The sequence below is a fragment of the Clupea harengus genome, chromosome 17, assembly GCF_900700415.2.
Source record: "Clupea harengus chromosome 17, Ch_v2.0.2, whole genome shotgun sequence".
NCBI lineage: Eukaryota > Metazoa > Chordata > Actinopteri > Clupeiformes > Clupeidae > Clupea > Clupea harengus.
In genome coordinates this window covers 21,358,625-21,382,233 of record NC_045168.1, presented here as the reverse complement: position 1 = coordinate 21,382,233, position 23,609 = coordinate 21,358,625, and the positions used below count along the sequence as shown (strand labels likewise).

At 41.7% G+C, this 23,609-nt stretch overlaps 2 protein-coding genes across 2 annotated transcripts in view; one reads left to right on the top strand and one right to left on the bottom strand.

Annotated features, from left to right (window-relative positions):
* LOC116224445 (golgin subfamily A member 6-like protein 22) overlaps positions 1–8,129 on the bottom strand; it is a 48,769-nt gene extending 40,640 nt beyond the window's left edge. The window contains exons 1-2 of the mRNA XM_031584234.2: positions 7,004–8,129; positions 6,775–6,849 (exon numbers count right to left, since the gene is read on the bottom strand). Coding sequence (XP_031440094.2) covers positions 6,775–6,849; positions 7,004–8,114 — 1,186 coding nt within the window. The 5' untranslated portion in view covers positions 8,115–8,129. The remainder of the gene's footprint in view (positions 1–6,774; positions 6,850–7,003) is intronic.
* Positions 8,130–23,094: 14,965 nt separating this feature from the next.
* drosha (drosha ribonuclease III) overlaps positions 23,095–23,609 on the top strand; it is a 64,316-nt gene continuing 63,801 nt past the window's right edge. Inside the window, exons 1-2 of the mRNA XM_031584466.2 lie at positions 23,095–23,171; positions 23,346–23,441. The gene's annotated coding sequence lies outside the window, so the exon portion shown is untranslated. The remainder of the gene's footprint in view (positions 23,172–23,345; positions 23,442–23,609) is intronic.

Sequence of the window (23,609 nt, the reverse complement as noted above, 5' to 3'; positions counted from 1 at the left end):
TCCAAAGAAATACAAAGACATGTACATATAAATCCAATTTTTATGTAAATACAAATAAATACTAGTCTGGATACCAGACCGAACTTAGCCCCGCCCACAACATTTGAAGTCGGGAAGTTCGGTCTGGCGTCGCTCCATTAGGGAGAAATTATCTGCAAAGAGAAATGGTCTGACCAATCAAATTGTCAAGGCGGGCTTTATACGATGATGGACAGATGATCAACAGTAACGTAATCAACCACGTCAGCAACACACGGGTTGAATTCGTTTTCAACAAGCATGGCTGCCGCTGGAGAGCTAAAATGTATAGATTTGTTGTATTTAATCTGACTAGCCAGCAGGAAATAAATAGAGGTCCACAACTGGGTACAAAACCGAAGAACTTTTACTTGCAGAATCTCTCGTCACCTTTTCACTCACACAGTACAGGCAAACCGTTGAAACCGTTAACTAGAAGTGCAACTCGCTGTGCACTATGGGAAATGTAGTAACACATAACACTTAACTTACCGCATTATCAAACAACAGTATTAATGAAACAATCATTCAAATCACATTAACTAAGGCAATTATGCATATTTAAATACATCCAATACAAATTCATTTTAGCTTAACTTCACTTAAATCAGTAGTCAAATAATTAACTCAAAGTCAAATGTAAACTGTACACTTAAAGTTACAACATCCTCCCCCCCGATGAACTATAGTTCATCACTCAGTCTCCAAAGGATATAGCAGTTGAACTGGTCTTCTCAGTAAAGTCCCTGATGCTGTGCGGACTGCACAGGACCTCACTTTCCCATCACGGCCTGGAAACAGTTCATGAACTCTTCCCAGCTTCCAGGTCTGTCGTGGCATGTTGTCATCTCCAAGGAGAACAATGTCGCCCACCTTCAATAAGGTAGGTTGCAGGGTGTCACAGCGATGAGCTGACTTCAGGTCCAACAGATAGTCCTTTCTCCAGCTGCTCCAGAAACTTGTCATGAGGCGCTGCCGGTAACGCCATCTCTTGGTCATCTCCTCTCTGTTCAAGGTTGTGTTATTCCCGCTGGCAGCTAGAAGCTGCTTCGGTGGCAGGGAGGTGAGTCTTTTTCCCACAAGGAAATGGGCAGGTGTCAGCGGCTGCGGCTCATCAGGGTCATTGTTGACAAAGGTAAGTGGTCTGGAGTTCAAGGTGGCTTCCACCTCTGTGAGGATGGTGGTCAGTTCTTCAAAGCTGAGGGAAGCTCGTCCTAACACCTTTCTCAGACAGGTTTTCACTGACCGGACTAGTCGTTCCCAGAAACCACCCCACCAGGCGGCTCGTTCAGCGATAAATCGCCAGCTTATACCCCTCTGTGAGAAGTATTCTAGGAGCTGTGGATCTTTGATGCTTCTCCACAGTTCTTTCATGTCTTGGTCAGCACGCTTGAATGTCTTCGCGTTATCTGAATAAATCACCTTACATAGTCCCCTTCTAGCGATAAATCTTTTCAAAGCCAACAGGAAATGCTCTGTCGACTGACTGGAGACTAGTTCCAGATGGACTGCTCTGGTCACAGCACAGGTGAACAATGTGATGTAGGCCTTGGTAAGTGCACCACTAACCTTGACATACAGCGGCCCAGCAAAGTCCACACCTGTGACTTCAAATGGAGGGGATTCTGTGATTCTGTCACGGGGCAGCGGAGCAGTAATCTGCTGTGCAGGCTTCGCCTTGAATCTTCTGCACACATGGCACCTTGACAGAACACTCTTCACCAGCTGTCTCCCTCTCATTATCCAGTATCTTTCTCTTAATTGTACAAGGGTATCTCGCACGCCTGCATGCATCAGGTTTTCATGGTTCTGTTGAATTAACAATTCACAGTATCTGTTCTTTGCAGGCAAAATCCATGGGTGCTGTTGTCGAAAGCTGAAGTCTGATTGCTGTAGTCTGCCTCCAACACACGTCAATCCATCTTCATCCAGGAAAGGCCTTAACTCTCTGATCTTTGAATCCTTGTTCAATGCTTTCCCAGCATTCAGGAGAGTGACGTCTTGACTGAAGGTCTGGTGTTGCGTTGACTTGATCCAATACTTCTCTGCTTGAAGCAACTCCTCTGCTGTCAGCTCTCCGCTCCTCTTTGTTGTTGAGCGTGTGTTGTCTGTGAATCTCTTTATCCAGGCTGTTATTCGCAATACTGTCTTCAGCTTACTGTATCTTTGTAGGTCGAGCACCTGTTCTACTGCCTCATGTTCTTCAGTGGCGAGCTGTACTGTTAGATGTTCACGTACTTTAATTTCCTCTTCAGCCACGTCGTCTTCCACTGATTGGTCATCCGACTCTTCTTCTTGTTCAGACGAGGTCAGGAATGCAGGCCCTTTCCACCACAGGTGACTCTGACTCAGGCTCACCACAGTCTGGCCACGAGTGGGTAGATCAGCAGGATTTTCCTTTCCTTTACAGTGAGACCAGGAGGCTGGGTCTGTAAGGGTCTGGATTTCTGTCACCCTGTTGGCAACAAACTGCTTCCACTTGTGCGTAGAGCCACGGATCCAGTGTAGCACAATCATTGAATCTGTCCACATGTGAAGTTGATGAGTTTCCATTTTCAGCAGATTTATCAGGTTTCTTCCAAGCCTTGCTCCTATTAATGTTCCCATCAGCTCCAGACGTGGCAGTGACAATTTCTTTAACGGCGCCACTCTGGACTTTGAGGCAACCAGGCTAACAGCCATCTTTCCGTCCTTTTCTTCCCACTGCAGGTAAGCCACGGAACTGTACGCCTTCTCACTGGCATCACAGAACACATGGAGTCTTGATGTCTTTCCTCTCTGCTCATCCTTTTTCCCATACCAGCGCGGTATAGAGATCTGGTGAATCAGGGGTAGTTCAGAGCGCCAGCTGTTCCATTGTTGATTCAGATCAGCTGGCAGCTCCTCATCCCAGCTCAGCCCTCTCTCCCACATCTCTTGCAGCAGGCATTTCACACGTATGGTAAAGGGTGTCAGGAAGCCGAGAGGGTCAAAGATGCTGGCAGAGTGTTGCAGAACGCTTCTCTTTGTGCTGTTCTTTGTCAGCTTCTTTAGCAGGGGTCTAAAGTCAAACACAAAATCATCAGTCTGTGTTCTCCATACTAAGCCTAGTACCTTCAGCACTGTCCCGTGGGCCTCTGGCTCTTCGGTGGGGCCAATGAGTGTTTCTTTCCACCTTTCTTTCAGTGCTGCAGAGTTCGTCATCCACTTGCATAGATCCATGCCAGCAGCGGCCATGATGTCCTTTGCTTCGGTCGTCACAGACACAGCCTCTTCGACATCACGGACACTGGCCACAAAATCATCCACATACAGTGACTCTTTGATAAGCTGTGCAGTGTGCTGTTCTCCATACTGCTGCAGATGTTTTCTCACTGTAGCTGCCAACAGGAAGGGGCTTGGGGACACTCCAAACACCACCCTGGTCATTCTCAGCACGCGCAGCTTCTCACCTGTGTCTTCCTGTGGTGGGGCAGTGAGCCACAGGAATCTCACTGCATCTCTGTCTTTCTCAGCAAGAGAAATCTGCAAAAATGCCTTCTTGATATCTGCCATGAATGCAATTTCATGCAGTCTAAATCTGATCAATATGCCGAGCAGGTCAGGATTGAGATTCGGACCTGTCAGCAGACAGTTGTTCAGGGAGGGGCAGCCAGCTTCGTGTGACGAGGCATCAAACACCACTCTCATCTTTGTTGTCAGTTTGTCCTCTCGGAACACAGCATGGTGAGGTAAGTAGTATTTGAGGTTTGATGTTGAGCACTCACCCTCAATCACTTCTTCGACAATGCCCTGTTGCAGATAATCCTCCATCACTTCGTTATATCTCTGGTAGAAGACTACGTCTGCCCGCAGCCTCCGTTTCAGTCCTTCAAATCTTCTTTTTGCGATTCTGTAGTTGTCTGGGAGTTCTGGTTTCTCATGCCGCCATGGCAACTCCACTGCATATCGCCCATTCTTGAATTGAGTTGTGTTTTCAAACTTTTGAAGCGCCTCTTCTTCATCTGGATCACTTGGTTCTTCTTTCGTAATGCCAAGAGATTCTATTTCCCAGAAGGCCTTCAGCTGGCTTGAAATCAGTGTGTCTTCTTCAATGCGGATGTGCATGCATGTTGCTTCAGTAACGCTTGACATTGTCACTGGGCCCTGTACAGACCATCCAAACACACTCTCAAGTGCAACAAGTGTATCAGTAAGTCTCTCTACACGGCCTGATACCGTGCTCCAGTAGTAGTCCGCTCCTATTAGCACTGACAACTCTGTGTCATCAGCGCCATCATCAACTGCATCTGCAAACTGCAGTCTTCTTCTTTTCAGTTCACGCTGGATCTGCTCACCTGGAACCTTCATCACAGCAGTGCATACTTGTGGTATCTCAATCGCTTCAATTTCTATTTTCTGTCCTTTATTCCACAGGTTCTCCAGAACCAGTTTCACAGTGTTGCGTTTGGTTGTCACAGGAGCAGCGGAGCCGAATGTGTGGAGAGTGAAAGTCTCTTGTCTTATCACAGGTAGCTTCAGAGCCCTTGACTGCTTTTCACACACAAAGCTCCTCTGACTTCCGCCATCTAGCAGACATCGCACTACTGTCTGTCCACCTGGACCCACGGCATGTGCTTGGGCAGTCTGTAGCAGCACTGTACTATGACCTTTACGTCTCACCTTCATGGACTGAGTTGCGAATGAAGAGACCACATCTTCTACCTTGTCACTGGTGATAAGTGTAGGTTCTGCACCATTTACACATACTGCACTGTGATGTCTTTTTCCACATTGGCAACAGGATGCGCCTTTAATTCTGCAGTTTCTTGCTATGTGCCGTTGTCCTAGGCACACGTAGCATCTTCCCATCCTTTTCAGAATATCCCGCCGCTCAGTCACATTGTGTGAGGGACAGTGTTCAGGTTTGTGCTCTGCACTGTCACAAAATACACAATTCTGTGTTCTCTGGCTGGATGTGTACAAAGCAACAGCTGATGGCAGGCTCTGTCTTCTCTGTTTCAGCTCAAAAGTTGTGTCAGTCCTTTTAAATGGCTTATGGTGGCTCTGGTAATCCCTTTCTTTATTACCTCTGGTCAGCTGCATGGTTCTCTCTCGGCTGAGGATCTCATTTTGAAGGAATTCCATCACCTCCATCACTTGCCATTCATCGCTCGCTCCTCTTTGGCGACTGTACTGAAGCGCTATCTCTTCGGGTATCAACTGCAGTAGAATTGGACAGAGCAAACTGCCATATGTCTCGGATACAACACCCAGTGACTCCAAACTGCGTATCTGGATCTCACATTCATCATAGAGCTCTCTCAAAGCAACCACATCTGACGCTCTCTTCACAGGGGTAAGATTCAACAGCTTTGTCATGTGCATATTCACTACAATGTCTTTCCTGCCGTATCTGTCACGTAGTAATTCCAGCGCATGGTCATAGTTGCGTTCTGTTAGCATCAGTCCTGCTACTGTCTTAGCTGCAGCGCCAGTTAGGTACGATTTCAAATAGATAAACCGTTCAGTTTTGCTCAGAGTCTCATTCTTGTGAATAGCCGTCTCAAATTGGTTCCAAAAGTCTCTCCATAAACTTACATCTCCACAAAATTTCTGAATTGTCAGTTTGGGTAATTTAACAGAGTTCTGAGTTGGAGTTCTCTCACCTACAAATCTCCGTGGGCTACTCACGCTGTCACTAGCCTGTATCACTCGCTGTGCGCGGCTCCTCATAGTGATGACTCGTTCCTTGTATTCCTCTGTGTTCGTTATTTCTGCTTCCAAATCGTCCGTGGCAATTCCTTGTTCAATCCCACGGTCTAAATCCAGCAATGTTTCTTCCTTTACAGACAAGTTCGCCAATAACTCACGCAAACGTCCGACATCCACATTGTCTTCATTTAGCTCCGTGTTGAACGATTGCAGGAGTTTCGTTGTAGCTCCACGCATTGCTCCACGCTTTCTTATCAATCGCTCCAGTTGTTCTTCTTCCATTTTCCTGTGTTCCATTGCAGACTAGATATCCCGGGTTTCGGCACCAAACAATGTTGTATTTAATCTGACTAGCCAGCAGGAAATAAATAGAGGTCCACAACTGGGTACAAAACCGAAGAACTTTTACTTGCAGAATCTCTCGTCACCTTTTCACTCACACAGTACAGGCAAACCGTTGAAACCGTTAACTAGAAGTGCAACTCGCTGTGCACTATGGGAAATGTAGTAACACATAACACTTAACTTACCGCATTATCAAACAACAGTATTAATGAAACAATCATTCAAATCACATTAACTAAGGCAATTATGCATATTTAAATACATCCAATACAAATTCATTTTAGCTTAACTTCACTTAAATCAGTAGTCAAATAATTAACTCAAAGTCAAATGTAAACTGTACACTTAAAGTTACAACAAGATTCGAGTCCATTTAGACATTGACAGTGCATTCATTTTGAAAGAGGAACAGAGAAACGCGATCAAGGCATTTGTCAATCGAAAAGGTGTTTTTGCCTTCCTTCCTACGGGATCCGGTAAAAGTTTAATTTATCAGCTGGCCCTGGTCACATACTACGTTGTTCTGATTGGTTGTAGGTAACCAATTGAGCGAAGAGGCATTTTTTCTCCTGGTTCGGTTGAAACACGCCCCATAATCACAGCCCAATGGAGTGGTATCAGACTCATATTCTGACTACAATTATGAGTATGACATCGTCAGGCTAGATAAATACTGCATGTGACACCGAATCAAGCATGTCCTAGTAGAATACACATATAAGATTCCTAATAAAATACCTGGCAATGGTGACTTCATATATTGAGTATGCTGTGGGTTTGCATGTGCTGTCACTTCAGGGCTCCGCAAGTGTTCTGTGGAACAAATGAAATGAGAATAATGAATTAAAAACGAACACCCAACAAACAGGTTAACACTCATTTCTCAAGGAAACTTAATTTTCATTTCCCCTTTAATTCACTGCATATGCTAACCACATACATTTTACTACACAGTCCATGCATTTACCTTCATCTTGGACTGATGATTTTCCAGACTGCTCTGCCATAGAAGTTGGGCTTCTCTCAACCTCTTTCTCTGCCAGTTTATTCTCTATGTCACTGTGCTCTCCATGGCTCAGTTCTTTATCAATGCTCTCCTCCAACTCACTCTCAAGGTCCTGCTGCTTCTCATCTGTCTGGATCTTGATTTCATTATCACGTTCAGAGTCTATCCAGTCCTCATCATCTGAGTATGTCACTTCTAAATTCACTGCTTCTGTCCAGGTGTCTGTTAGCTGTTCGTCTGTCACTCTGTTCCTCTTTTCTAATTCCAGAGCTCTCATTCTCTCCTCTTCCTGAATCCTTAACAGATTATCGTCATTGTTTGCACCCATCATCTTTTTTTCTTCCTCCATTCTCTCTCTGTTCATCTCCAACCTCACAGCCTCTTCCTTTCTTTCGTCCTCCACCCTTCTTTTCTCTTCCTCTCTCTTCATTTGCTCCTCCATTATGATCATCTCTCCCTTTCTTATTTCCTCTTCCACCCATTTCTTTTCTTGCTCCTCCATCTTCTTTCTCTCTTCTTCTAGTCTATTTTGCCCTTTGTCCTTCTCATTTCTCTCTTCCAGTGTTTGTTGGCCAACTGTAATCTCCTGGAAGCATGCAGAGTTGGTCTTAGTGTCCTTAAGCGAAATATCTTCATCCTTAATTTTTGGGTCACTAAAAATAGATTCAGTCACAGTAATGTCCTGTTGGTACTCAGCCACATAATTTTGGATCAGCTCTTTAGTCTCAACCCCAGTGTTTGTTGCTACTGTGGCTTCATCAAGAGAGGAAACTTTGAGAGGAAAGTATGCCGAGTTGGTCTTACAGTCCTTCAGGGTGACACTGTCTTCATTTTTGGAGTCCCTCAAAACAGATTTGGTCACTGTAATGTCCTGATGGTCCTCACACACATCATTGTGGATCTCCTCTTTAATCTCCGCTTCCTTGACGTCTGTCCAGTCTACAACTTCCTTAGAAGAGGGCTTTATCTGTACTTGGTCTTTCAGAAACTCCTTTTCCACAGTCTGATCACCTTCTTTCCCCGTCTCCAATACCTTACTTTCACCTTCTGTCTTTTCATCTGCATGTCCCATGTCTTTCACATTACTTTCCTCCTCCAACCAGTTTTGGTCTTCCTTCACTGGTTTCTCATTCTGTCTGTTTGTTTTCTTTTGAGCTCTCTCTTGTTCCACATCTTCTGTGCTTTTTCTGTCATCTTCAATTTTTTGCTTGTCCTCCAACACATTCTTTTTATCTTTGACATCCAAGTTGACCTCCTCTTGTCTTCTTTCCTCTTTCATTTGAACATTGGCCATTCGGGCCATCTCTTTTTCATATCTCTCTCTGTAATATTCCATCATTTTAATCATCTTTTCCATCTCCACCATTCGGGTTGGTTTCTCTAAGTCTCTCTCTTGGAGTTCCCTTGCCCTCCAATTCTCCATTTCTTGTTTCAGATGTAGGTTCTCTGTCTCCAGTGTTTTCACCCTCTGAGTCAAGTCTTCATTTATGGTCTTAAACGCTGCAATCGCAAAAATAATTGCAATTCCAAAAATATGTTCTTGTGTGATCTCCTGTGTGGCAAGAACATATTTTTTCTGAAGGTCTTTTCTTTGAGGCTCTTTCTCTACTTTAGGCTTATCCATGGTTGGCATGATGTTCTCTTCATATAGAAACCCATGTTTTCCCTGTTTTTTCCAACTGTCCAACAACATATTTTTTATTTCAATCCAATCCAACGTCTGTTCCTTCTGTATTCCAATTCGCTCCTGTAACAATCCTGTGTCCAGCCCTTCCTTCCATAACACCTCTCTGCTACCGTTATCCATCATGTCACGTTGTGATTAACAGAAACTCTAGATAGAAAAGATTACCAGCTAGTTACAGTTGTGTTAGAGTAGAGGTACTGCTCAGAACAACACTATTAGATACTATTACTATTAGAACAGACTATTTCCTTGTGTTGTAAAAAATGTGTCATTTGTTTCCTTTGAAGGCATCTGCCAAATAAGGCAAATTGAATTTATTGAATCCAATAGTCTATCGGATAATGAATGCTGTGAGACAGCATGCAAATACGTAGGCCCTAGCCCACTACTGGTTAGAGCTAGCAGCAAGAACAAGGATATATTAACACACTTCTCCTGCTTTTACACTAGTGGCAATCGAATAATAAAGGACTTGTAATGGAAATCGTTTATTAGTCTGACCTTCAATACTAATTTAGGTTCATCTTGTAAAATGTTAGAATAGTATGAAATTAAATATGGGTAGAGCCAGTTTGAATTAAGTAAATACAATATGATTTGAAGGAGACAAAAATCGCTACCTACCAGTGCTGCATGTATTCTGAAATGGTACTGTATTGTGTTCCCCTTCTTGGAAAGGGCAGCAATAACATTATGTCATAGTAGCCTCTAATGTCATCGTATTGTTATGTCATTAAAATTCTAACTGAATCCTAGCGTGTATGACGCGTCATCAATACATGCCAAAGCTACCCCAACAGCCATGCCAACTCTCTAGCTACTCCTATCTTCCATAGACTTGCTAAGCTGCTATATCTAGTTGTTAGCACACCTGATGTACAATACGAATTAGATACATTAACAGATCTACATTAACTGCTGTAGACAAGTATTAACACTCACTGAACAGTAAGCTCTGTAAAAAAAAAAAACCTAATATACGTTATTCACGTTACTAACATAAAGGCAAGGCAAGGCAGTGTTGCCACCTGTCCCGGTTTTTACCGGGATTGTCTTTCTTTTTTGTAGCCTGTCCCGGAAAATTTCTAATTTCTCCCGGGACACGGAATGTCTCGGTTTTTCATGGGCTTTGTCAACATGAACATTCCTGATCATAAAATATTTTCCCCTGCGCGTCCATACACTCAAAATATGCGTTGTATCTCATTGTGCTCAATCTCTCTCTCTCGTGCGCAGACTGCACGGCCACTAGTGGTGTGACGTAGCATATCATATCTCGCTCGCGCATCAAATCAACTGATGCTTGCTATCGGAGGGCATGTGAAAGAGGAGGTTGAATCACTTTCTGCACGTTACTGTAACTAGGTTCTTCTGAATAGAAGCAACGTTGACATGGGAGGGGAGACTGAGGACGAGGATGGCACTACTGGGACTGACAGGCCAGTTAAAAAGAAAATGAAACGTAACACTTGTTTTAATAATGACTGGATGAAAAACGAAAATTATTCCAAATGGCTAATACGCACCACAGGCGATCCACTTTCTGCTACATGTTCCCTATGCTCAGTTAAGATTTTCGTTAAAGAACTATGTGACAGGGGAGTAGGAAAAATTTCAATGATAAGGTACATCTTTTCTTCTTAACTCCACTAAAATGCCGGGGGCAATTCACGCATTCGTGAACGTTTTCTTATCTGGAATTCATTCTAGGCTAGAACAGGACTTAAGGATTTACCTTTCTCCTTGGCACGTTTCTCTTCTTCTTCCTTTCTTTTCTTCTTAAATTGCGCCCCGGATGGCTTTTGCCTCTTCATTATTTTGTTCTTCAAAGTTTCTTGAACACACACACACACACTCTAACCAAACGCCTCACTGTGCTAGCATGTTCTGACAACACCAAGGACGTAGGTACCCCTTCCGTTTTCGATTTTTGGCTCATTTTACCCTAATGATTTTTTTTTTATGTCAAAATATTGGTTGGAGATATAGAAGGGGGCGCAAAAAAACTCTGTCCATAAAAAAAAAAAAACACAATTCTTGTTTTTTTTATTTTTTGCTGGGCGCAGTTTTTTGCGACTGCCTATACCGCCTGTAGGAAAAACCGCCCCTGACTCCATGGTCATTTTATAACTGGTCTTCAATGGTTTAATGATTCTGCTGACAGTCAATCATTTGATCACAGCCTCTGTCTATGCATTATGGGAGAGGTCTTTCTGAGGAATGTAGCCAGCATAAATGTTAAAGCTCACTTAAAGCGGTACTGGTGCCCTTTCAGGCCTAACACGCATCTCTTAAGCACACACAGCCAGGCAATTACCAGACGTTACCTGTAACCAGGGGTTAAATTCTGTGGTTTCAGGGTAGCCATGGTTGCACATGTGTGTGCGCATCAGCACCAGTGACATGCAAAGTAGGTTTAGAAACAAAGACATTTGTACAATTTGACATTTGAATCAAAAATCACACTTACTTTTTAAAGTATCATTGAAACTATTTTATAGACATTATAGAGAGTTTGACAGACTGAACATAAGATACAACAAGGTTTGATCTGCATTGACAACCCTTTGCTCTTAATGTGAGCAGTGTGCAAAACTATAAGAATGGACCAGTCTTTTTAATAATTGAATTAAAGGGAATTACTTTACACCCACAATATTAAAATACACACAGGGATTAATGGTGTTATGGCTAGGAAATGATCAAACTAGCTTGCATTCCCTAGCCATAGTGTCATTTGAGTTGCTCTGTTATTCTGCTCAAAACACACAAGCTAGTTTGACAGTTGAACTTGAACCTCAGCCAGTTACCATCCATCTATTTCTCTGCCAAGTTGGGCCATAAGAGATAAAGGCTACAGCTATTGCTATATAAAAGATAATATGATGTCACCTGGTATAGCTTTTACCTTATCCGCTAAGTTTGTGTAAAATAAATAAATTGTGATGTAGGACTGGCCCCATATCTGTACTGTTTGATTGACAGCTGTCACAGCCTGTTGATGACTACCTTCACTGCTCTCTTCTCAACCACTAGATGAAAGCCAGGCTTTCATAAAGCTTGGCTATGATACATTTGTATGAGCTAGGTTGCTGCTTTTGACGTAATGCTATTAAATAGAGTAGAAACTATGGACTGGGATGGATAGTGAGGTGAGGATAGAAGGATGATGATGGCACACCCACTCATCCAGCCATGTTAAAAACATAATGGTGTCCTGAGGAGAAAGAGAAGAGCAGAGAAAGAATCCTGACATGAATGGGGATCTTTACAGAGAGAGGTGAGGGTAGAAGGATGATGATGACACACCCACTCATCCAACCACACACACACACACACACACACACACACACACACACAAACAGGCAGGGTAAAGTAGCAGAGATGGTCTGACTAACACACCAGAACTGAACTAATAAATAAATAAAAACTTGCCAGAGGCTTCTGTTTCTCTCCCACGGTTCCTGAAGACTTTCAATGAAGACAACCATTACAGAGCTACATGGAGAAGTGAATACAATACAGTTCCACTATTCATAACACAATTAATATACATGCAAATGATCAAGGATGACGATAGAAGCAGGTGATGATGAGGGAGGTGATGATGAGGGAGGTGGAGATTAAGATCACCATGACTGTGATGACGAAGATCATAATTGTGGGAGTGGTGACGAACAATAGTGAGTGTAGGTCTCATGCTACTCTGTTTCATTGCTTTCTTCTAGAAAATACTCTGACTTTACATGTGCTTCAGACACGTCTTGCGTCTGAGTCATCTGAGTCATCTGTGTCTCCTAGACATGTCTTCTCTTGTGAAAGTGTCCTCTATTAGTCTCCATTTCAAAGTGTCCTTCTAATGTCTTCTAGTGTATCTCCTCTATGATATCCTGTGTAGTATTTTGAAGACCGAGAGGTAGTGTAAATGCTTCAGTAGTGTCCAAACCAAGTTGACTAGGTCACTGGCCAGGGTATGTTTTTTTTATTTCTACTACATTTATTTGTTTATTAATTTAGTCATTTTAGAGCAACTTACAGCACAGGTATGCATATGTCACTATGTGAAAAGGTACATAAGGTACACCTGGACTATATTGCCCTAAGGTACACATGGAGTGCATTGCCCTGTTAGTGCTACATAACTGACTTTAAACGAGGGTCTGGTCAGCATCTGTCCATCCTCCACCCATGAACTCCACAGTGAAGATTCACTCCTCCACTGTATGGTTGCCATGCAACGAGTCATGGTCGAGGAGCTCACATGGGACAAACAAAACAAATTCCTGCAAAGTGATGAAAAGCTAGTCCATTCAGTGGCATACAGACTAACTCACGTCACCTACGACGTAATGTTTGTGTTGTTCATCACTGTCTGCAGAATTGTCTGGAGTTATTTGTTCTGTTCATGGTGCCTCTGTGTACACAAAAGTCTGGTAGCCTTGAACATGTACAAATACAAATTTAACCTAACAACTTTAACTACAACTTAACAACATAATCAGCTGCAACCAGGGAAATCGTCATCATTTAAACCCATCAAGATGGGGGGTGACATTTGTGTTTCCGCGACCGATGAAATGCATTGTGATTCGCTGAAATACAGGTGGGGGAAGTGAAATGCATTATGAGAAATGTTTTTTTTTTTTTTTTTTTAGCCTCTTAGCCACCATGTGGACTGGAAAAATGTTTCTAAAGTTGTGCTTTAGACAGTGACAATGGCTGACGACCACAGCGAGGAGAGCGACATTGATGCAGAGTATCAGGTGGGCTATCTCCCGGGCCTTTCTGTGTGGAGTTTGCATGTTCTCCCCGTGTTCACAAGGGGTTTCCTCCACTAAGAACCCCAACAGAAAAACATGCAGAAGAACAGAACACTCTCCTGTCCGTCCCTGACCAAGATGAACGGATCACTTGACTTGGTCCCCGTGCCCACTGCTCCTGGCTGCCCTGGAGGAAGGACAGTCCAGGATGGGAAAATGCGGAGGAAAAATTCACTGCGACCTCTTCGGCATGTGTGTGTGTGTGTGTGTGTCCTGTGTCGCCACCCTAAAATGCACGTGTGTGTTGCTGTGTGTCGCTTGTGCCAAATAAAACTGACTTTGACTTTTTGACTTTGAGTACAGCAGTGACTTTGAAGACGACAACAAGAATGAATTCGAAAATTCGAGTTCAGACTCAGATTATGATGTGACTGCTGACCCGCTATCCAAGGCTCAGTGGATGAGAGACATGTTTGAGGAGGAGGAGGAAGACTTTGGTGAGTTTTATCAGATTCCAAGATGACTGGAAAATGGGGAACTATTACCCGCACTGTGAGAGCCAGTAACGCCTCAAACCAGTGGTAAAGATTGACCTGCAACAATAGACAATTGAAAGCCATTACAGGAGTTTTCCAAAAGAGGAGCTGTGGTTGTGACTCGAGACAAATTCATATGCGTAACAAAGAAGGAGCGAAACTCTGTCCAGCAGTAAGTGGACACCTTTTATGGTGAAAGAAATGAAAATGTTCATTAGTCTGTGTCACCATGGGGATTCTTCAGCTACCAGCGAGAGACTATTGGTTAAAAAAGAAGTGGCTTTCTCAGACAACCTTTCCCAAAGCCATGTTAAGGGACAGATTTGCACCAATCTTGAGGTAATAATAATACTACTACTAATAATAATTTCAGGTATCTTCACCTACAAGATAACTAAGCACATGATGTGGAGCGCTCACCCAGGTAAAACAAAAAGTACACGAAAGTATACTAATTTAACGATACTTGGTATACTTCTATGAATTCTCTTCAGTTCTGCATTTTGTAAAAGTTCTCAAAATAATTTAACAATGTGGCTATAACTAGATAATTGCTGGAAAACATGTCTATTGCCTTGGCATGATGGCTTATAGTTTAAAAGAAAAAAGCTAGCTAACTAACTCGCTAACGTTGTCCCATACAACTGAATGGCTGAACTTGAGCCATGAGCTTTTTAACTTGCTAGCTTGCTATCAATTAGGCAACTTATTCTCTTACAAACGAACAACACCCAATTATAACAAATATGTTATCAAAGATATCTCTACAACATTTCAGTGAAAACATTATAACATTTCGATTATGGTACGGATACTTACATTTACATTTGGTGAATGGCTTTGTGAGAATAGATGATGAAATTCATGGGAAGACTCTCCCTCAAACCAACAAAATGGGGTTTCAAGGTGTGGGTCATGGCAGAGAGCTCAACTGGATCCTGGCTTTCACAAACTCAATTGTGAGGGGACACAGGAGAAGGGTCTTCCTGACCATGTTGTCATGGATCTAGCGAGACCCTACTATGGGTCTAATCTGTCCAAGGAAAGGAGCTTTGGACTGGATAGCCTGCAGCACTGTTTGTGTTAAACAAATAGGGCCTCCTGAAAAAACGAAACGCTGAACAAGCAAGGGTCTAGTCTGGAGTCTAGGAATACAACTGAGAAAGTATCACAACTGTCACTTTGGTTTGGTAAAAGTCTACACAAGTCTTCAGCCATATTTTATTAAGGCAGTTAATCATTTCACAGCCATTGTTTAATCACTAACTCTTTCGATTAACACACCAAACACCCTACAGAAACAAAGGCCTTTTCACAACTCTGTATCAACACTGGGGGTTGTGTCTTTGTCTTAGAGATGCAGCCCTGAATTTGAATATGTTTGAATCCCATTTATTATGAAGGTCTTGACTGACGAATAGAATTATCAAACCTTTCAAATAATTATTTCCTCCACATTTGATGCTCTCCCTTTAACTTTTGATGGTCTTCATTTGTCCTCGTCTTCTCTGTAAGTGCCAATTCAAGATAAGAGCTTCAGATGGTGGAATTGTATTAAATTACAAGGCAGAGAATTTCCTGAAGCTGTTTAATATTTTCTCAAAGAGACATGCAGACATTTTTGTCCTGGAGCATTTTTGTCCCGAACCCAAACAGGATTAACAGAGGCCCTCTGTGATCTCTGAGATTTATTTTAGAGACCTTTGATCCTGGCAGGGGATGCCTCTGTTTATACTCTCTCACACATGCACACCTGCCCCCTACACACAGTCATGGCACGGTTTGAATGTGGTTTATGTTTTAATGGTATGAAATTAAATGAAGTATATTTTTTCTTCTGATTTTGTTAGTATGTGCTTGCTTCAGTATAGACAAAATGACGGACAAGGCACTAGGCCGTGCCACCATTATTGGGCAATTGTTATTATCATTGGCACCACTTTCCACTGTCAAAACTAAACTAAATTTGTTGGTTACCAGATTGCACAGCAATTCATACGGAGGATATGTGGTTGATTAAGCTATAAGGTCAGGTAGGCATAGTAGTTGTATTGTGCTATCACATCATTTGAGTCTTCAAAATCTAGACTTGATATTTAAGCAATATAGTACGAGTGCGAGTGGGGTAGGTAAGGGATATTCCCACGGGTGGTGTTCGGCCGTAGCCACGAGGCCGGAGGCCGAGTGGCGCAGGCAACAACACCCGTGGGAATATCCCTTACCTACCCCACTCGCACGAGTACTATATTGCTTTTATAAAACAATTTTATAGTCAAGCAATTCACATTTAAACACGAAGTTATTGATAAAAAAATGTTTATTTCGCCATTGTTTCTCCGCAACAAAAAAATAGTTCCATTGTCAACGTCTTTTGGAATTATAAGAACTTTGAATTAACGGTTATCGCTTAATTGTATCAACCTGCTATAGAATGTTTCATCGCGGAGTGATTTATTATTAGCTGTGAAAAGTCCGAGTTGGGATGTCCTGGGATATTCCAACTCATGGAACGTCTCTCGTCCAATCAGAAACAGCTAAATAATTAAATAGAACCCAATTGTTTTATAATCTCTTATATTTTAATGATAATACTGTTAATTAAGTATTGCCTTAAAATGATTATTTACATTTAATTAATTGGAATTCAGCTGTAGGCATATACTAGGAGATCTGTATATATCTTAGAGAATAACTTTATCCACAATTTAAGTACTGCAAGCTAGACTATTATGCAGTTGTAGACACAACACAGGGGGTCCCTGGGCCTGAAAAGGGAAGGAAAGGAATTTAATGTGACTATAAGATGGACTATTAAATGTGAGTAGACTAAGTAGAAAAAAGTTTTTGTCGACTAAAACTACACTAAAATGTTCCGAGTTTCCGTCAACGAAAACTACACTAAAACTAAGAAGGATAAAAATGACTAAATGTGACTAAAACTAATGCATTTTCGTTTAAAGACTAAGACTAAATCTAAAATAGCTGCCAAAATTGACACTGATATCCAGTGAGATAATACTTTTCTGTTGTGGGATGTTTGAATGGCATTTAAGGGAATGTTAAGTTTGTGTCAGTGTGTGTTTATTATATAAAGTCTAACAAGATTTGATACAAAACACAAACATAAACAAGACATACAGACACAGGGGACATCATTGTCCCAGATGACGCTGTAGAAAAACATAGTGACATGCCTGTTGTCTGGGACCTGGCTGTAGAGATGGGATACCTGAGTTCTTCTGAAGCAGATGAAGAAATTCTTCGAACAACCCAAAATCTTCATAGGTTTTTTATTAATTTTAGCTGGTGTATTCTTTTTTAATTTACTAGATTGCGTTGGTCTATTGTTTATTAGTATTATTGTCTAACATTGTGTATACCTTGAATAAAAGAAAAATCTATAAAAACAATGTTCAATGACAATGTAACATCTCTCATCTCTGTCAATCCACACAGAATGTTACATACAAACAACCGAAAATGTGTGTGTTTGGGGAAGAGAAATATAATGGTTAATGACTCTGGGATGGTGTCATGCTAAAACATCTTCAGACTAATCTTACGCAAGGATGCACATATGAAGAATTTACTTGGCTCCAGAAGAGACAGCAGTGGTTCACCTCCTTTGAAGCACATTATGTACTTCAGGCAATGGCTAAGCTGCAAAGATGACACATATTGAACGATGGCTCAAAAGAAGCCATATATCCCTTCTTAAGAGATGTTAAGCTAACTGATGTTGACGTCTCACGGTATTCACACATTAAGTGATGAATGTTTGCTGCAGGGATGTCATGCAAGCCAAAATTCTGGGGGCATGGAGGACCGTCCCCAGAAAAAGACAATTTGACATATTTTTGACGTATTTTAAAACTTCACTACACAGTTTTTGTAATAGGGTAACTGTATTTTTATTTAGAGATTTTCATATCAATTTGTACTGTCATGGTTATTGAAAATGGCACTACACTAGCTTCTATACTGCTGCCACTTTTCTTGAAAAAGAGCTAAATCTTTTCTGCTTCACCCAAACATTTTAAGGGGCAGAAAACCCACATAAACAGACTATCAACATTGCAAATTATTTTACAGCATTTAAATAATAAAGCCACAGATGAAAGGGACTTGCCAACATGGTAATAGCTGTATTCAAACAGAATGCATTGGGAACAGCATAAGTACAGATGAAGGCTCATACATAGGGATAGGGTGTATGTGTGACATTTTGACTTTTTCATGATCTGTGACAGAAAAAAAATCATAAAAATAGAAATAAAAACAATATTAATAAAATAAAAAACAGAAAAAGTCCAGATGGGCATGACATCACTGGTTTGCAGTGTGACAGAGCCAGTTTGAGACTTGGTCTCTCAAAATGGTCAGTGGTGACATGTGGCTAAGAGTACCATTAGCTGAACTCTTTGTCCCCTAAGAAGAGAGGAAGGCCAGTCAGAGAAAGGAGCCAATTAATAAAACACGAGTGACCTCACTATCACGGAAGATTGGGGAGAATGAGTGAATAATGGTTGTAATGATTGAGGGGAATATAATATTCTGAAGTTTGATTCACCTGTCAAGTTTCTTTAAAATAACTTGCCTCGGATAAACAACAAAATAGACAATGCCCTGTGCTCCTGTGGTATGGTGCATTGATGTTTGTGTTAGCTAAAGGTGGTAAAAGTAGTTTAAATCCTCATTTATGTGTCTCTGTGTATAAAAGAGGCGATTCATCAACTCTCCCACTCGCTGTCCCCCCCACTCTTTCTCCATCACACACACACACACACACACACACGCACACACGCACGCACGCACGCACGCACGCACGCACGCACGCACGCACGCACGCACGCACGCACGCACGCACGCACGCACGCACGCACACACACACACACACACACACACAAATCAACACATTTGTCAAACTGTCAGACTGCACCATCAGGCTCCTCTGATTTCTTTCTCTAACCATTTTGTTTACTAGTGGCACCAAAGAAAATGTCATCGACATCTACGATGTCTGCACAGTTTTTCTTATTTATTTGATCAAAATGACCCCCTCCACCCCATTCCCATTCATTTATTTCTTAACATTTGGTGTTTTACATAATGGTAATATACACACTATTTCACATTCAAACACAGTCCAATATTTTTGATCAAATATTAACTTAACCCACTGAAGTAACAGAGGGAAATGTGTTCCTGCCTGTCTCTGACCTGTCCTTTCACAGAGGACATGATCTTTCCTTTCACTTCAAAGGCCTTCAGCAAGGTAATGCAGACCCCTTCAGAAGCATCATCAGAGGACAGAAAGAGGGCATCTCAGCAGCTGTTCTCGGTTCTCTCTACAAAGTCATCCCCAGCAGGCTCTCTGTACTGCTTATAGACTTAGGCTTTTGGACCTGAATAATATGGAGAAGCAAAGGAGTTTCATAATGCAACAGGTTGGAGTTTTGTTTTCACTAACATTGCTGTAGGATAGAAGTGCTTAAGAGCAAGAGATTAAAAGATTGTGTTGCCATTATAAACCATGAAGGTCTGACTGCCTCGTTTATGTGCTGGTAGATGTTTTTATTTTTTATTATTCATACCTGTGGCTCTATTCAATTCCTAAAAGCTTCCCATTGTACTGTCAATGGAAAGCTGCATTCATGAAAGGTAGGTCATTACGCACTGCATTTCAGACAAAACTTGATGTTTTCTTTTACCTACTGATGCAAAAGCAAATATACCATGCACACTATTGGAGAGGATTTAATCAGAAATTTCTAGAAGCCTCCCATGTAACAATGAATGAAAAGATGATTCACTGACAAAATGGGTTTGAGGCTATTCAGGTTTTTGTCACATGAAGAACTCATTCATTGGTTAGTGAGGTTATAAAAGCAAGCAGAAACAAATGAATGTAGCCTACAGTTCTTGTAATTAGATTCCCAGCTTCAGGTTGCAAAGCAGTGAGGTTGATCAATACTTTTTTCTTTATAGATGACACTAGATGAAAGGAGAGTATGGCATGTGTTCTGTTATTTGTATAGGCATAGCTCCTTATATCTATGCTTCCTGTGTCATATGGTCAGTGGTTGACTTTGGTATTCTACATGTCACTAATAAACTGGACAGATATCCAGCTCTTTCTAGTTGTCATTTGAACAATCAGAAATAGCTGTGGTTGCTATTAAATGAACTTTCATTTCATGTGTAATATGTCCGTGCTGTACAGTATAGACATCAACATTGTGGCGTGCAGGGGGTAGCACAGCTTTCGCGTGAGTGTGATTAAGTGTAGTTCCCATAACTCTGTGTGTTCCATGTCTAAGTCTGTGTATATGTGTCTGGTTTTAGAATGCTACTGTGTTTCCCTTTTGTGTTAATGTTGGCATGCATTACTGTTATCATTTCAGTCCGTGTGTCATATAGAAATGCCTGTGTGTTAGTTCCCCATTAAGTTAATAAAAGGCTCAAGGCTAAATCAATCTGCGTTCCTGCTGAACATTACGCTATTGCTGTCATTGATTATGGCCACAAAACTTCACAAATGTACTTTCTTAACTAACAATTGCAGGCAGAGGTAAAAACTAGATTGGCTATGTTAAGGAGGGCGGAGCTGCTCAGACAAAGAAGGAAGAAGAAAGGATTGCATTCTACAAAGATCCATTTTAGTTTGTGAAGTCTTCATTCACTCAAGACAAAACAGGAAATTTGAGAGTTCAAAGAAAGGACCCGGAGGGTTATCTTCAACAAGTACATAGAGACAATCATAGGCATGTGGATCTGCTGCGGATCCAGCAGACAGTCGTCCAATTGGAGAAATGGCCCGTCCAGGTGGAGAGAGGTGCAAGAGGTTGTGTGTTGTGCAAGGGCTGCATTGTCTCCAGGGCCTAAGGGGGTACCTTGTTGGGTCTATAAAGGAGCGCCTGATGTTTTGAAATATTTATGGAAACTCATGGTGAATGTATGGAAAAAAGGAGCAATTCTGAGGATGTGTCGGGCATGTGGTATTTTCAACCAGCTTATATGGATGACATGACGACGCTGACAACAACTTCTCCATGTACCTGTCGGCTGTTGGCCAAGTTGAATGACAGTGATACCTAGCAAATGTAGAACGGTTTATACCAGTAAGGGGAAAACTGGTGAAAGGGAGGTTTTATATATTGATGGTGACGTGATTCCTTCTATTGTAGAAAAACCTGTGAAGAGTTTAGGCATACCATTCCACATTGAGTGACCGAGGACAAGTTTCAGAGCTTAGATGATTCATTGTTAAGGCTATCAGTACTATTGACAAGACCTTCTTGCCAGGAAAACTTAAATTGTGGAACGGAGGCAGATGGTTACTAGCTTTACTAGCTATATTGGATCCCAGGTACAGCATGCGGATGTCTCCAGTCCGTTGTACATTGTTGTTGTATCCTGCTGCTCAGGATCTATGGTTGGGCAGTTATTTTAATGGTTAGGTTAGGTTGTTGGGTATTAGTACTTGCATGTGACAGTGAGAGGATTGGTCACTGTGGGAAATGCCAAACCAATAGCAGAAGGAATCTTCTCAATCAGGTTACAGAACTCATTCGGAAGGGAATATAATCACAGAATATGAGCAGAGTTCTATTGACCAGAGACATACTAAAGACTACAGTCGGTATTAATCTACTGCATTACTCTTGACATTACAGTTTGAGAAAGATGGGAGAGGGCAAGGAGACCCTTGAACAATTTACCAATTTAGTTTACCTATTTGCTTCAAGCATGGAATTCGCCCTCCCAAAATAGAATCTGTAATGAAAGAAACTCATTTTTAATTAACTAATAATTAATTTTAAAGAATGCTTTGGTTACTGAATTTTATAGCCACGGACTGCCATGATACGTACAGTTCATTGTTATGCTCTAAAGGTATAGACTATTGACTGACTCTGGTCTTCATGTATTCCTGTGGTGTGAGGTCAGAGGTTTCCATGTGCACACTGCTATGTGATGTCTGGATGAGCATGCTGGAGTGTGTTTGTGTCTGTGCGTGCGTGTGTGTGTGTGTGTGTGTGTGTGTGTGTGTGTGTGTGTGTGTGTGTGTGTGTGTGTGTGCATGTGTCGTGGCCTTAAGTCTTCTGGATCATTGACGTGGACACACACCAGGGAGGAAGGAGTGGAAATCAAAATCTGAAATGATTTACAGACGGCACCACATGGAGACGATTCATCTTGGGAGAAGTAATCAATTCTCCCAGTCATATACATGTGAGACACATGCTGGTATTGCTGGTACTGCATTCATTGTTTGTGGGAATATGTGGTCATTTCTCCTGGATAGGACTAAACGCTGTTTTGACTACTGCTTACATAGAACAGCTCATATGCACACACATAAGGTATTCCAGGAGTATTCTCTGGTGAAGCGGGAATATTGTGAATCACGTTATATTTTACACGAATCTTCAAGATGAAACTGTGTAGTGGATTAATCTAAAATTAAACATAACATCTGTGCTAAACTTACAGATGGTTTCTGACTTATGTGATTTGAATGGATTTGCATGCTTCTGCTGCCCTCTTGCTGTAAAGTGTCATGAGCTCCTGCCACCTCCATACCTGAAGTATGTTGGCAGAGAATGTCATCCAGTGGCTGCTTACTAACAGTGCAAGTAATAATAATATAGGCAAGTAATGGACAGGGTTGAATCGATTAGTGAAAATAAATGCACTTGAATGACTGTATACATCATGCAGTCTAAATGTAAAATTATGTTTGTGTGTGGATGAATGAATGACTGAATGACCGAATGAATGAATGAATGAATGACATTGTTTCAAGGGAGAATGTCTGTTAAATTAATGAATCTGTTTTTATCACGGACATTTTTGTAACTGTACTACAACCTCTTTGCAAATATCCACTTCTCCAAACGAAGAAGCATTGATATAGGACAATATTCCTTAACGGCTTTGGTGCCACAGCCTCGGGGAACTCTGTCTTGAAGCCGTGGTTTCTCAGGGAACATTATTTCAGTGGTACACAGCATTGGATTGTTGATTGGTGCATTTTAGAAGGGCATCCTTTGATTGGTTGTTCTATGTCCAGCTACTTCAACAGGCCGACTAAAAACAGTTCTGCTGAAATTGTTGGGCTGCTTACACTTCAGCAAGTAACGGTAGGCGGCAAATGAATGTAGCTAGCTCGCTAACTTGCGCAAATAATGTGTTGGCTGCTACCGTGTTAATGTTTACACAACCACGCATTTTGTTTGTCACATGTTTTTACTACTGTTTTATCATCAAACTATTTTCCCCTCATATGTGCACGTCTATAAATTGCATGTCTATAGCACCAAATTGGGCTGGTGAATGCTGAAGTGCAAGTGAGCCTGCTAACGTTAGCCTGCAGCTATTTATTGGACTATCTGCCTTGTTTGCTTGTGAAGGTAGGTGATGTTTTCTTAGCATATTGCTCGCATCGTTAACTGACCTAGCAGGTTAGTTGAATATACAAACATATTGCTGCGCGTTATTCGTGTGTAACGTGTACGAAATGAGAATTATCAATATCAATCCCTTAGCCTGAAAAGGATGACTGGCTAGTTAGCTAGTGA